The sequence below is a fragment of the Carcharodon carcharias genome, chromosome 5, assembly GCF_017639515.1.
Source record: "Carcharodon carcharias isolate sCarCar2 chromosome 5, sCarCar2.pri, whole genome shotgun sequence".
In the NCBI taxonomy this organism is placed as follows: domain Eukaryota; kingdom Metazoa; phylum Chordata; class Chondrichthyes; order Lamniformes; family Lamnidae; genus Carcharodon; species Carcharodon carcharias.
Genome location: NC_054471.1, coordinates 70,904,464 through 70,919,250, shown reverse-complemented (window position 1 = coordinate 70,919,250; position 14,787 = coordinate 70,904,464). Strand labels below are relative to the sequence as shown.

General features: G+C 46.2%; 1 protein-coding gene across 4 annotated transcripts in view; it reads left to right on the top strand.

The window, feature by feature from the left end:
- ahi1 (Abelson helper integration site 1) overlaps positions 1–14,787 on the top strand; it is a 284,978-nt gene that overhangs the window by 250,318 nt on the left and 19,873 nt on the right. For all 4 annotated transcript variants that reach the window (XR_005943129.1, XM_041188744.1, XM_041188742.1 and 1 more), the window contains one exon: positions 7,764–7,832. Coding sequence is in view for 3 of the 4 variants with exons in the window: in XM_041188744.1 (XP_041044678.1) it covers positions 7,764–7,832 (69 nt within the window). In the remaining variant the exon portion in view is untranslated. The remainder of the gene's footprint in view (positions 1–7,763; positions 7,833–14,787) is intronic.

Genomic DNA, 14,787 nt, shown 5'->3' with positions numbered 1-14,787 from the left:
AGCAAGACCATTGGGATTTTCAGAAATCTCTGGTCTTCCACAGGGACAGGGTGCCATCGACTACAGTCACGTGGTGCTTAGATCTCTGTGGCAACAAGCAGTGAACTGCAAAGACTTCAACTTGCTGAATGTTCAGCTGGTCTGCGACTACCACAAATCCTACAGGTCTGCGCATGATTCCCAGGGAGCACCCACGTCACCTCAGCAGGTCTCAGGTCCCTGATGTCTTCCAGGGTCCACAGAAACTACAGGATTGGCTCCTCGGGGACAAGGGTTACCCACAGAGGATGAGACTGATGATGCCCGTGCGGCGGCCTCAAACTACAGCATGGAGACTGTATAGCGAGGTCATGCCACATCCTGGACTTTGGTGAAACAAACAATAGGCACATTGAAAATGAGGTTCCGGTGCCTTGGCAGGTCTGGTGGAGCATTGAAATACAGTCCCCAGAGGATGTCACACATTGTAGCTTGCTGTGCGCTACACAACCTGGCATTGCAATGGGCAGGGGTGGGAGAAAACATGGCTGAGGAGGAGATGGATCAGCTGCATGTCTCCTCTGATGAGGACGACGTCGAAGCGAATGATGAGGTTCTTGAAGGCAGGATGCTGGCGATGAGGCCATCGCACTGGCTAGACGAGGCCGACACGCACATGGGGCCCTAATAGCCGCATTATTGCTGAAGGATGATGATGAGATGCAGTGAGGACAGTCCTGACAACCTCACCTTGCATCTGTAACATTTGACTCCTGTGTGGCTGATGGCAGTACACATACCCTCAGTGCTCAGGCTCAAGTCATGGAAATGCAGCAGAGGCCCTAATAGTTGCAAGATTCCAGGAGGATGATGATAATATGCAGCAAGGACACTCCATGGATCTTCACATTGCCTCTGTGAACGTCTGACTCCTGTCTGGCTGACAGCAGCTCGCTTGTGCTCTGTGATGAGGATCATATCTTGGAAATGCAGCCGTGAAGTCGTACCCTCAGGACCACACCGTCACCAGACACAGATGCTGAAGGAATCAGGGGCAGCCCCTCGGCAAAGGTGTCGAGAGCACACAGAGAAAATGACAGAGCTCTGTGACCCCTGCCCACAACATTCTAGCAGGAATGACGAGCACAGTTGAGGTGCAGGCATCAGTAACATGTCCAGGGAGTGTGAAACTGGACCATCACTTTGCTCTGAAGGTTACACACTGCACAAGGAAGAGGCCCTGGACTGAGACACCTTTATTTTGTGCAGGAACCAAGTTTTCACATCTGAATGACACAAACATTGCTCATCATATCCAGGAGCCATAGACAAGGAGACTTTCTTGGGAGTTTATTTACAATAGTGAACACTATGTTCAAGTGATTAACACCTGTGTCCATGTGGTGCAACTACATCTTAAGGGCTTGGCCTAAATAGCCAAGTGGTTATGGTACTGGGTTTGTAATCCCAAGATCAAGAGTTCAAATCTCACAATGGTAAACGATGAAACAATGTAACTTCATCTGAAACAGATGGAAACATGTTTGTACTCGAAAGAGTTACAAAGGAGCAAGTGCTCAAAAGAGTTATAAGACAGAATGATTAACGATGGTAGATTTCCCTCCAATTATGACAATCTGACAGCTTTACTGATAGCAGCTTTTTCGGCTTACGCCGATGACATGCTCCTTATGTTTAGTGACCCGGCTGACCTGCAGAGGATGCGCGAGTGCCAGGAGGTCTACTCTGCCACTTCTTCTGCCAGGATCAACTGAGGTAAATGTTCTGGACTCCTGGTCAGTCAGTGGCAGATGGATCCCCTACCCAAGGAGCTCAGGCCTTTCACCTGGAGCAGGACCAGCCTCCTCTACCTGGGGGTCCATCTTTGCCCTGCTGAGGAATCCTGGCCGGCAAACTGGCAGGAACTGGAGACGAAAGTCACCGCTCGCCTTCGGCGCTGGACAGGACTGCTCCCAGTGCTATCTTACCGAGGTCGAGTTCTGGTCATAAACCAGCTGATCGCCGCCATGTTGTGGTATCGGCTGGTCACTTTGACCCCTCCCCCAGACTTTGTCACAAGAATCCAGAAATTGTTAGTCGACTTCTTCTGGGACAAAAGATTGCACTGGGTCGCTGCTGAGGTTCTGAGTCTCCCGCTTAGGGAGGGTGGTCAGGCGCTAATGTGCCTACGCACACAGGTGGCGACTTTCTGCCTTCAGACCCTGCAGCGATACCTCTACGTCGAGCCTCCTCCTAGATGGTGTGTCCTGACGACGTATTTCTTCCGTCAGGTGCATGGCCTGAATTATGACGTGCAGCTCCTGTTTATAGAACAGAGGGGCCTCGGTGGCTCCTTGCAGGCGTTGCCTGTCTTTTACCAGGACCTGATCAAAGTCTGGAACATGGTCGCCTCGCGACGCAGCTCTCCCCCGTCAGGAGTAGCGGCTATCGTCAGAGAGCCGCTGCTCAGGAATCCGCCCCTCCGTCCCTTTCAGTGGTTGGTGGAGAGGAGGGCTGTGGCCGCAGGGGTGACTAGGATCGGGGACATGCTGGGTGGCGGAGGACTGGGCTGGATGCTCCCGCAGGAGTTGGCGCATTGCGCGTCTGTGAGTGTCCAGGTCGCAGCCGATGCCATCCAAGACCTGAGAACGGTCGTGCTCGGACCCGATGTAATTTTAGGTCTTGAGGTGGCCCAGGTGCGCGGTGGTCTTCCGTCTGAGCGTTCCCCTGTTCGGACGGAATTCCACATTGGCCCCAAGCCCCGAACCCTCCCTCGGGTGCTGGTGCCCCGCAATATGAGCCGCCTCGGGGACATGCCCTCTGTGCCTTTTGACACGGCAAAGAGGAGCTTTTTGTACGGACTGCTGCTGCACACCTTCCATTTTCTCGTCCTTGTCCGCCGCCCGGACACACCCTGGCGTGCCTTGTTGCCGTTCGGCGGCGGAGGCCCCCAATGGGAGGCCCTCTACAGAGGTGTCCTCCCCCTTTCTATCGGGGACCTGGGTTGGAGGGTGTTGCATGCAGCAGACCCTATAATAGGAGAATGCATAGGTTCACGGACTCTCGGGACACATGCCCTTTTTGTGGTCTTGTGGAGTCCGTGGACCATGCATATATAGGGTGTGGTAGGCTGCACTCCCTTTTTAGTTATTTGAAAAACCTTTTATTGATGTTTTGTTTGCACTTCAGCCCCATGCTCCTGATCTATGGGCACCCGGTGTGGAAGGGGGTCGGGAAGGAGGAGGACCTCCTCGTGAATCTGCTCCTGGGCCTGGCCAAGTTGGCCATTAACAGGTCCAGGCAGCGGGCGATTGACGGGGTTGTCCCGCCCGATTGTTTATCCCTCTTCCGCGGCTACATTTGCGGCCGGATGTCCCTGGAGAGGGAGCATGCGGTGTCTGCTGGCACTCTCAAGGCCTTCCGTGCCCGGTGGGCACCACGGGGACTGGGGTGTTTTGTTGACCCCTTTAATCACATTTTGCTTTAAAGTTTGTAAGTTTCCTTTAAACTTTGTTCTTGGTTTTACAGCTGACCTGAATTAGGGGCTGTGCCTGATTTATCCCAATTTTGTTAATTTGGTTTTATTGGTTTTAACTCAAAAGAGTTACATTTTAAGGGCTTGGCCTAAATAGCCAAGTGGTTATGGTACTGGGTTTGTAACCCCAAGATCAAGAGTTCAAATCTCACAATGGATAACTATGAAACAATGTAACTTCATCTGAAACAGATGGCAACGTGTTTGTACTCGAAAGAGTTACATCTTAACCTTTCGCAGCCGATGCCATCCAAGACCTGAGAACGGTAGTGCTCGGACCCGATGTTATTTTAGATCTCGAGGTGGCCCAGGTGCGCGATGGTCTTCCGTCTGAACGTTCCCCTGTTCAGACAGAATTCCACATTGGCCCCAAGCCTCGAACCCTCCCTCGGGTGCTGGTGCCCCGCAATATGAGCCGCCTTGGGGACATGCCCTCTGTGCCATTTGGCACGGCACGGAGGAGCTTTTTGTATGGACTGCTGCTGCACACCTTCCATTTTCTCGCCCTTGTCCGCCGCCCGGCGGCAGAGGCCCCCGATGGGAGGCTCTCTACGGAGGTGTCCTCCCCCTTTCTATCGGGGACCTGTGTTGGAGGGTGTTGCATGCAGCAGTCCCCTATAATCGTAGGATGCATAGGTTCACGGACTCCCAGGACATATGCCCTTTTTGCGGTCTTGTGGAGTCCGTGGACCATGCATATATAGGTGTGGTAGGCTGCACTCCCTTTTTAGTTATTTGAAAAACCTTTTATTAATGTTTTGTTTGCACTTCAGCCCCACGCTCCTGATCTATGGACACCTAGTGCGGAAGGGGGTCGGGAAGGAGGAGGACCTCCTCGTGAACCTGCTCCTGGGCCTGGCCAAGTTGGCCATTAACAGGTCCAGGCAGCGGGCGATCGACGGGGGAGTCCCGCCCGATTGTTTGTCCCTCTTCCGCGGCTACATTCGCGGCCGGATGTCCCTGGAGAGGGAGCACGCGGTGTCTGCTGGCACACTCGAGGCCTTCAGTGCCCGGTGGGCACCGCGGGGACTGGGGTGCTTTATTGACTCCTTTTATCACATTTTGGTTTAAAGTTTCTAAGTTTCCTTTAAACTTTGTTCTTGGTTTTACAGCTGACCTAAATTAGGGGCTGTGCCTGATTTATCCTAATTTTGTTAATTTAGTTTAACTGTTTTAACTCAACAAGAGTTACATCTTAACCTTTCGCAGCCAATGCCATTCAAGACCTGAGAACAGTCGTGCTCGGACCCAATGTTATTTTAGGTCTTGAGGTGGCCCAGGTGCGCGGTGGTCTTCCGTCTGAACGTTCCCCTGTTCGGACAGAATTCCACATTGGCCCCAAGCCCCGAACCCTCCCTGGGGTGCTGGTGCCCCGCAATATGAGCCGCCTCAGAAACATGCCCTCTGTGCCTTTTGGCACGGCACGGAGGAGCTTTTTGTACGGACTACTGCTGCACACCTTCCATTTTCTCGCCCTTGTCCGCCGCCCGGACACGCCCTGGCGTGCCTTGTTGCCGTTCGGCGGCGAAGGCCCCCGATGGGAGGCCCTCTACTGAGGTGTCCTCCCCCTTTCTATCGGGGACCTGGGTTGGAGGGTGTTGCATGCAGCATCCCTTATAATCGAAGGATGCATAGGTTCACGGACTCCCAGGACACCTGCCCTTTTTGTGGTCTTGTGGAGTCCGTGGACCATGCTTATATAGGGTGTGGTAGGCTGCACTCCCTTTTTAGTTATTTGAGAAACCTTTTATTAATGTTTTGTTTGCACTTCAGCCCCACGCTCCTGATCTATGGACACCTGGTGCGGAAGGGGGTCGGGAAGGAGGAGGACCTCCTCGCGAACCTGCTCCTGGGCCTGGCCAAGTTGGCTATTAACAGGTCTAGGCAGCGGGCAATTGACGGGGGAGTCCCGCCCGATTGTTTTCCCCTCTTCCGCGGCTACGTTCGCGGCCGGGTGTCTTTGGAGAGGGAGCACGCGGTGTCTGCTGGCACTCTCGAGGCCTTCCGTGCTCGGTGGGCACCGTGGGGACTGGAGTGCTTTATCGACCCCTTTAATCACATTTTGGTTTAATGTCTGTAAATTCCCTTTAAACTTTGCTCTTGGTTTTACAGCTGACCTGAATTAGGGGCTGTGCCTGATTTATCCCACTTTTGTTAATTTAGTTTAATTGGTTTTAACTCATAAGAGTTACATCTTAACCTTCATAACCCTGCTGCTACATCTTGGTGCTCCCTCAACATCCACAGTGGAGGTGGAGGCAGCCTGCTGACCTCTATGCCCTGTTGTCTGTGATGACTTTGGTGGCCATCCTTTAGAGGGCTGAGACCTGGAGGGCCCTGGCCTGCTTTGGGTGTCCTGCTGTCAGCCAGGTGCACCCTCCTCAGCCTGTGGAGCTGGAGATGATGGGGTGACAGGATGAGGGGATTTGTAGCGGCCAGATATTCCCGGAGTCACCTGGGTGAATGGCCCCGGGGTGTTGTGCTTCTGGTCCTCCTCCCTATTGGTGGTCCCATGGTCCCTGGCTGACTTCTTGAGGAGAGGGGGAAGATGGAGTGAGATGGAGCTGCCCCACACCCCTCTCGTGTTGACACCGTTGGAGGCCCATTATGGTGTCAGCGATGGAGTTCAGCCCACGCAGCAGTGCAGGACCATTGTCCTGGACCAAGGTCTCCATGGCAGCCGCCACCCTGCCAGTGTCAACCTCGGTGCATCGGCATGCTGGCGCTATCATATCAGACTGAAGGTGGACGGACTCCTCCCTCATCCCTTGCAATCTGAGGAATGCAACAGACATCCCTTCCCAATGTTCCCGTGATCGTCTTTGCAGCTCCAACAATTTTTTTTACTAATTCGTGGGATGCGGGTTTTGCTGGCTGAGCCAGCATTTATTGCCCATCCCTAGTTTCCCTTGAGAAGGTGGCGGTGAGCTGATTGAGGACTGAGTCCAGAGGCTCATCATCTGACTCATACTCAGCAGACCCCTTGCCTCCAACAATCCTCCGAGTGCTGGCAACCTCAGATGTCCCAGCCTCTGCCTACTGTGAAACAGATTGTGTGCAATGCTTACCAGATTGTTAACCTGAGGCTACTCTACATCAAGGTCCCACCGAGGTGCATGTCGCTGCACTGGTGGAGGGTGTGGGTGAGTGACGTGACCTGTCTTCAACAGTGCTGCCCTCAGGGTTCTCATCCAAGATGCTCTTGATGCTGGGATCGGGGTCAAGGTTGCCTGAGGGCGACATGACAGATGTGCCTAGGAGATTGGAGATTATTCGTGCTTGACAGCCGCGTTACACATGGAACAATGGGCTCAGAGTAGAGTTGACAGAGGGATGATCTGGTGCAAGATCCTGATGTGGATGCTTGTCGCCGACCTGACCAGTGCCGCAGGGATGGTGCACGTCCTCTCAGGCCAGCTCCAACGCAAGACTGTCGAATGGAGTGAGGATCTTGAAGTCCAGAACTCCACATCCAGTCTGGAACCTCTCCTGTTGATTGTGCACAATCTTGAGGGGTCTAGACAGAGTAGATGGGGGGAACTGTTACTGTTGGCAGAAGGGTGGAAAATCAGAAACCATTGATTTAAGGTGATTGGCAAAAGTAGCAACAGCAACATGGGGGGAAAACCTTTTTTTAAAGCAGCGAGTGATTAGGACCGGGAATGCACTACCTGAGAGTGTGGTGGAGGCAGGTTCAATCATGGCTTTCAAAGGGGAATTCGAGAATAAATTTTCAGGGTTACTGGGAAAAGGCAGGGGAATGCCACTAGCTGAATTGCTGTGGCAAAGAGGTAGCACTGACATGATGGACCAAATGACTTCCTCCCTGTGCTGTAACCGTTCTAAGATTCTGTCACCTATGTATAATGCACCATACTTGGCTCTGGATTAGAGAGAGAAAATTCTAATTAACTATCATATTCATGGACGATAGTGGTAAAGTTTAATCCAGCTTTATAGGGAGGATTCTTCTCATTCAGTGATTGAAAAAAAGTAGATCAGGTTTTTTTTAAGGTTATTAAATGCAAAGGTAATGTTTTTAATGGCATTATTAATCCTCTGACATCATTTCCAACACAAAATATTAATTGAAACACATTCAATAAACTAAAACAGTTACCAATGTCTTCAAAGTGAAGAAAATCTCCTCTATAAAGAAGTGCATTGTATTGGGATAGCTAGAAATTAGCTTTCTGATATACCTAAGAGTGTACATTCAGCTTTTTAATGTAATTTTCCTTTTCTTTAGACTTGTGCAAATCCTTTAATATCCTCAATCAAAGTAGAAGCTGATTCCAATGCACCAGTGGAAGAAACTGTAAGTAAGCATTTGGCACTTATGGGTTTTTTTTTGTACCTTTCCATCACTGGACTTTCCCCTAAATCATCAGCTTAACTATGTAATAATTAACATTGCCAAGTACAAGACTGATCAGTGCACAAACTTAATACATCAGGTATATGACTAATGTCACACTGATGCATTATCTTTCAAAAATTACTTGAATTTTATATTGGTTCCACAAAGTATTATCCTTTAGCCAGGTAAGTCTAGTATGCTAACCCAGAATTGGCAGAAACTGTCCAACAGCTTCAAAAAGGCAGCACATCCCTCAAAAGCTAGCAATTAAGGGAGGTGGTGGCATAGTGGTAAACAAGGGCAATTAGGGATGGATAATAAATGCTGGACTAACCACATCCCATGAACGAATAAAAAAATTCAAAACAACAAAAAAAAAATGCCTACAGTATATGAAAACAAATAGGAATGCGAGAAGTGCAATGAGTCTTCATGTTGCAACTTAAACTGCAGGTTTACCAAACTTTCTGTCACTTTTAAAGGCGAAGTAGAACATTCAAGGAACATAAATTTTTGACATGCACCTCTGCCCAATAGCAATTATTGAAGGATTTATTTTCTAGGAAGTCTCAAGGCATTTCCTCCTCGAAAGTATTGATTTTTGAAACTATTTGATTAATTTTCCAATATTTTAAGTCAATTTTTTTATTTTTAAGTTGCTTCGGAAGAGATTAAGTTATAATTGAATCAGAACCTTAACCCAAAAAAACATTAGGTCGGAGCTCCAAGAAAGTGGCAGCCTGATATGCATTTCGAACATTTTGGGTAGAATTTTCCACGTCCCAGGATGGCAGGCTTGGAGACTGCATGATGAGAGGGGAGGGGGTTTCTCAGAAAATAGTGGGGAGCCATGTAGAGATGGTCTCCTGACACATTCTTGCTACATGGAAAGTTTCCCAGGTTTGGGTTAGGATGCAGATCGGCTATCTGCTGAACAGAGGGGTCAGTCAATTTAAATAATTAAAGCCCCAATTAGGGGCAATTCAGAGGGCCCTCCAGCATTTTTCCAGCAGCAGAGCAGCCTTAATGGAGGCAGCCTCTCTGAGGGGACTGGGGGTGGTCAGTGGAACCAGAAGCTCCAGTCCCCAAAGAGAGGGCCACCAGCAGCAAAGGCTGGACCTGCAGCCTAAAAGCTGCCGCAGAAGGGGTTTCCCCTATGCTCTGAAGGGCATGCCTGTTTGGCCCCTCTAAATTTATAGTTTAAATTTGTGCCTCCGAAGGCACCTCCATTTTGAGATATCCTACCTGCCTCAGTTTCATCCACCTCTCCCTTTAGAGGAGTCTCTCCTGAGACTCTGATTGGGCCTGCAGCACTGGGACCCCACCTGCCATCCTTAATTCAATGATGGGCCCGGAGGTAGCCAATTAGTTCCCCTGGTTTGGCTCCTGACTTGCGGGCTCAGGACCCCCATGCAGTCCCAACGTGGTCAGGGTCCCAAAGCCCACGGAAAGATTTTGCCTTTCTGTTTTCAAAGTGAAGGCCAGAATTTGCTATTACTAATAACAGACGAGTTCATACTTGTTCATATAACATTCCTTTGTCTCTTATCACCATCAATAATCTCAAATCTTTGTTGACCCTGTCAAAAAGATCTCTTGTAGTGCAAATAAAAACCATTATGTGCTTTTTTTTTTAAAAGTGCTTTATCATTGTCCAGTCACAAGGCTATTAAATTTTGTGCTATCAATTGGACCTGCTTCCAGCATGGTAACTATAATCCCTTATGGATTAATAAAGTCACTCCTCACATTTCCTGTGTGAATGTTGACAAATAAGTATCAACCAATCTCTTCCTAGTTACCTCATGGTACCAAAGGAGCCTCCACCATTTGTACGCAAATACCAATAGCTTTCAAAGTTACGGAACTCACCCATAAATAGGCCAGTAGCCTGTATCACCTATCCAAATAGTATCCTGTAGTAAAATCCAAAATACCATAACAATTTTTTAAATGTAAAATTGACTATACCAAATGTCAGTTAATGCATAGATGTTATAGAGGACATCTTCCTTATCTCAAAAAAGCAGATGTAACCAGCCCTAAGTAAGTAATCCTTCACATAAGACAACTGGATATGTCCCAGAAAAGTTCTCCTGAGCAAATTGAAAGTTTTTACAAGCTGCTTTTTTGCAACTTAATTGTTATATATGACTTTTGGGGACAAACACTTAAGGCTCACATTTTCACCATGGCAGAGAGCCCCTCCAACGTGGCAAAAATAGCAGAACTGCCTGAAAATTGTAAATTCTGCCCCCAAACAGGGCATTTTCCATTTTCACCGTGGTGGGAATGGACAGGATGCATTTCATAACTGCGCATTTTATGTAAGCAACTGGCCATTTAAATCAAGAGCTGCCTCCACTGAAGTGGGATTTTGGTAGCCTTGGAGTGTGCAGTTTAGACCTGGTAAGAGCAGGTCTGAACTTTGTGAATTCAATTGGATAGCTAGGACCCTTTGGATCTGGTCCTGGGCTACCTTTGGAGTAGGTCAGGTACCCTTGGAATTGTTAGAAGTAGGCATAAATGTGCATAAACTCATTATTGTCAAGCTCATTGGAATTGTCAATAGATGTGTCAAAATCAATTGTCAAAACTGCCTGAAGCACCTGTTAAGAGTCAAAGAGAGCTGTCAAGAGGACCTGTCAAAATGTCAAGAGGTCCTTTCAAAGGGAGCTGTCAAAGATGTCAGGAGGACCTATCAAATCGTGTTGTCAAACTGTCAAGGCATTTAAAAGTCCTATTCTTTAATTTATTGAAAAAATGCCCATGTTTAAAAAAAAAAGATTGCTTGCTATTTCATTCTGTCTGTTGATATAAACCTGACTGCATCCATTACTGGATTAGTGCTGCATAACTGATTTCACAACCATCCTTTATCACAGTAGGGTGCCTGCCATTTCACAGCTTGATTGACAGCCACAAGTGGCCATAGACTCTTTGATGTCAGTCTATGAATTCCAATGAATGTTGTTATAAGGGATTGTGCACTTGAATGACATGTTTGTTATTATAAGGCTTTATTTAGTTGAAGAAATGTATGATGTAAATTTTTTTTATAAATGAGTGATTTTTTTCAATATAGTGAAGTTTGCAATAAACACTTAGGATGTTATTTTATAGAATTATATTTTAGCTAATCTTTGCCTGGTCCTGAGGTCTGCCCATGGTGGATAGGCGGTGAGTTGACATGGTAGGTGTAAGGGCAAAGGGTAGTGGGTGGAGGGCCATAGGTTGGCATAGAGGATATGAGGAGCCATGGGGGTGGATGGTGGGGCGTTCCTTGGCATGCAGGGTATGAGGGGTCATAGGGGTTGTTTGGGGCATAGCTTGGCATGGGGAGCCATGGGTTGGCATGAATGGGGCATGGGGAATATGAGAGAGGTGAAAGTTGGACATGTGTTTCATGTTTTATTTTTAAACTTACACCCAGCCTGCCTCCACACCCGGCAGCCTCCTCAGTTCTTCTGGGGTCACCTGCCTTGATTTCCAATCCAGCCCACACGCCTGGACTGAAAATCCAACAACTGGGCAGCCATTTTTGAAGATCGAGTACGCGGAGTCAGAAATTCTCTCAACGCTGCGCAGCCTACCCGGGAGCAAAAGCCTGGACCTTATAAGTGCACTGTAACTGAGAGTCTTAGAAGCCATCACCACATTTTCCGGCTCAATTTGTAACCAAATTAGGAGAAGGTAGCATCTAGTTGGTTCTAACAAGCAGTCCAGTCTTCCAACAGATCTGGCCACTAGCCATCTCCATTCTCAATGAAAACAGATGCTTTTTCCTGTGGAAAGTGAGCATGTTGGCGTTTGGGTTGACGCACTCATTGTTGGCATGTACGCTAAAGCCTGGGCTACAAAATTACTCAAAGCTGGCTTGCTGCACTGTGATACTTCAATAGGAACACTAAATCAAACAGAACATGTTGACAATGTCAGTTTTGCCCTCTGAGATAAGACATTTTTCTGTCACGTAATGCCACATTATGAAGCAATCTTACATATTCTCCTGCATTTGTTGTGAATTTCACATGGGTGCTAACAGTCACATTAATTTCACTGGGCTTCACTGTGCCTGTGTATTTGAACTGTGCTGCTAATTCTCCAGCTGAAGAGTGAGATAAATCAAGAGAGTTATGCAGGTAAGGTAGTTTCAATATAGCTTTAATAAAGGACTCTCTCCTACTATGAATTCTGGGATAATTTTCATTCACAGTGTTAGTCAACGTTCTAGTGAAATAGCTGTGAAGGGAGAAAACGACAAAAAGTTAGAGACACGGGATAATAACAAAGTAGAGAATGTATTATTATTTAGTTGGCCCCTGCAGGGTTGTATGAGGGACATTGTTTGCCACTTATTTTCAAATTTGCATTTGGAGCAAGTGTGTATATATGCAGCTCATGACTGAACATATGCTCAGTTGTTTCAGAAATCAGGCTGAGGACTGCTGAAATTCAATCTACTGAGACAAGTGACCTTGAGTACAGACTGTAAGATGTTAACTCTTGTTCTCTCTCCACAGATGCTGACTAACTTATTATGTATTTCTATCATTTTCTGTTCATGTTCAGAGATTTGTTAGTTGATTGGGAAACATTACGATAAATATGTTTTTATTTTGACTTTTGACCATAATAATGTTACAAGTATTGTCACTCATAATACTTTTCAGACATTATATATTTCAAGATTTGAAAAGATATTTTAAATAGTCATTTAGTTGTACAGAACTTGAGTTTTGCTGAAAAAAAGAGACATGTTGAAACTTTTCTTCTTGCACTCATCAGGACACTTTGCAAGAATACCAATATAATGGGAAAACTACAAGTTATACCATATGAGAAGAGAGTGCTGATTGGTTAGCAAGTGGAATCTGGTAAAGCTGTTGCCATGAAGAATGCACCAGTGATGGTGACTGACAGTTAACTGCCAAGCATTGTTTGAAATTAAAACCAGATAGCTTGACCCTGATTGGTCAAGGAATTGCCCTGAGGAATGAGTCAGCGAATGGCTGTCACTTGTGTGTACATGTTCTTTCTGTCTGGAAAGAACAGGGCCCTATGTATTAATATGTGGAGCTTCCAGTACACGCAAATGCGATCCTGAATGACAATCTTAAATTGGTTGGCAATGAATCTCTTAGCGCACTGAGGATTATTTAGCAAATGTTGTCCAATTGCAGAGTCACATCTCATATTGGACAATGTGTTTTGAGTTTTGCAAGCATGGGCTAGTTGGGTATGCTCTGTACCTTGTCCATTATGAACAGCGGCTGGGACATGCATCCGTCAGGAAAGGCAAGGTATCTCAAAAATTTGAGCAACTACTATGCAGTAGCAACACGAGTAGCATTCGCCACTAACAGGATGCTGCCATGAAATCAAGAAGATGTTCTGCCTATCACACAAATGAGTAATGTGGTATATGAATTTCAGTATCAGTGTGATGCTCAGTATATAGGCCGTACATCCCAAAGAGTGGCGGATCGTATCAACAGCATGTTCCAATTTTAATTGTTCCGATATTTTTGGTCCATCAGCTGCAAAATGTTGGAAATCTGAAGCTGCCTTTTCTCTACTTTCAAGATTATTTTCTTTCTTTGCTGTGGAATAGAAATTGGTTACTCCCAAAACGCCATTTCTTGTATCCATCCTCTTCCTTTTGCTTTCCATTTGCCCTTTTTTCCTGTCTTCCCGTCTGTTCTTAACATTGCACCCAGGTTATTTCAACCACTGCACACTATTTCTGGTTCTCACAAGAATTGCCATCTATCACTTCCATTAGCAGTAGGAGCACTGCTGAGGGGAGAGAGGTGGAGTCAGTGCTGAATTTTAGTAAACTTTGTCATGTATAAGGGGCCTAAAATGCTGTCAGCATAAAACACTGACTTTTGGCATTTATGTTTTTACTGTGATTGACACATTGATGAACCAAAACAAGAAACTCAAAAGTACTTTCATAGACCAGATATTTGTAATGCTTGTAAGCAAATGTACCAAAATAAACCTTCCCATTTAGCTCCTGTTTAGTTACCAGAAGTATTGTACGTGGTTGAGGTAGCTTTGATTGTGGGAGGGGAAATCCATTCAACCATTGTTATTTACATACCATCTATTTTGAAAGTTAAAAAACAATGACAGTGCATTATTTATCTTCAAATATCCTATGCCACTGGTAATTGTAGAAATCTACACATTTCTCATGATAAATTTACAATTTCAGTGTTACTGTTGAAAGAGGCAGAGGTTGGAAGATAGGCCCCCTCCAATAAAGATGGGCCTCTTTCCTGCACAGCTCACAGCAGCCAGCTCAAGAACAGCAGTGGCACAGACGTGAGAGAAATCGCTCTGTAGCCTGCCCTCTCAGCCTGGTTTGGGAGAACCTAAAAAGAAAATTACTAAACTTTGTGGGTGGGGAAATGGGGTGGGAGAAGAACGTTATTTAAAAAAAAAGAAAATTGAAGAGAATTTTTAAAAATACTCTGTATTGAATTCAGAAGTGTCTCCTATTTCCAGACTATTTGGTATTGTGCTGATTTTTATATTGCAGGTACTTTCAATATGACAGTGTTTCCTCACATTGATAATTTAATGTACAGCTGCCACATAACTCGTCTTTGCAAGATATTAATAGCAGTAAAAAAATCCCACTCAAACTTTCCAAAATGTATCAGTTTGTGATTGGAAATTAACCTTTTGAGTACTGAATGCTTCTGTAGCTTTCGGTGTATACCATTTTTTAACCATGTCACAGCTGCAAAAAAAATATATACTTACAAATAGTAGAGATGGATAAATCTATAGAATTACAAAACTAACTTAACAATGTTCTCTGAAGAAGTTAAAGATGTATTTAAATTTTTTTGGTGCTATAATCTTCAAAGAGTTAACTTCTTATATTTTGATCAAAGCT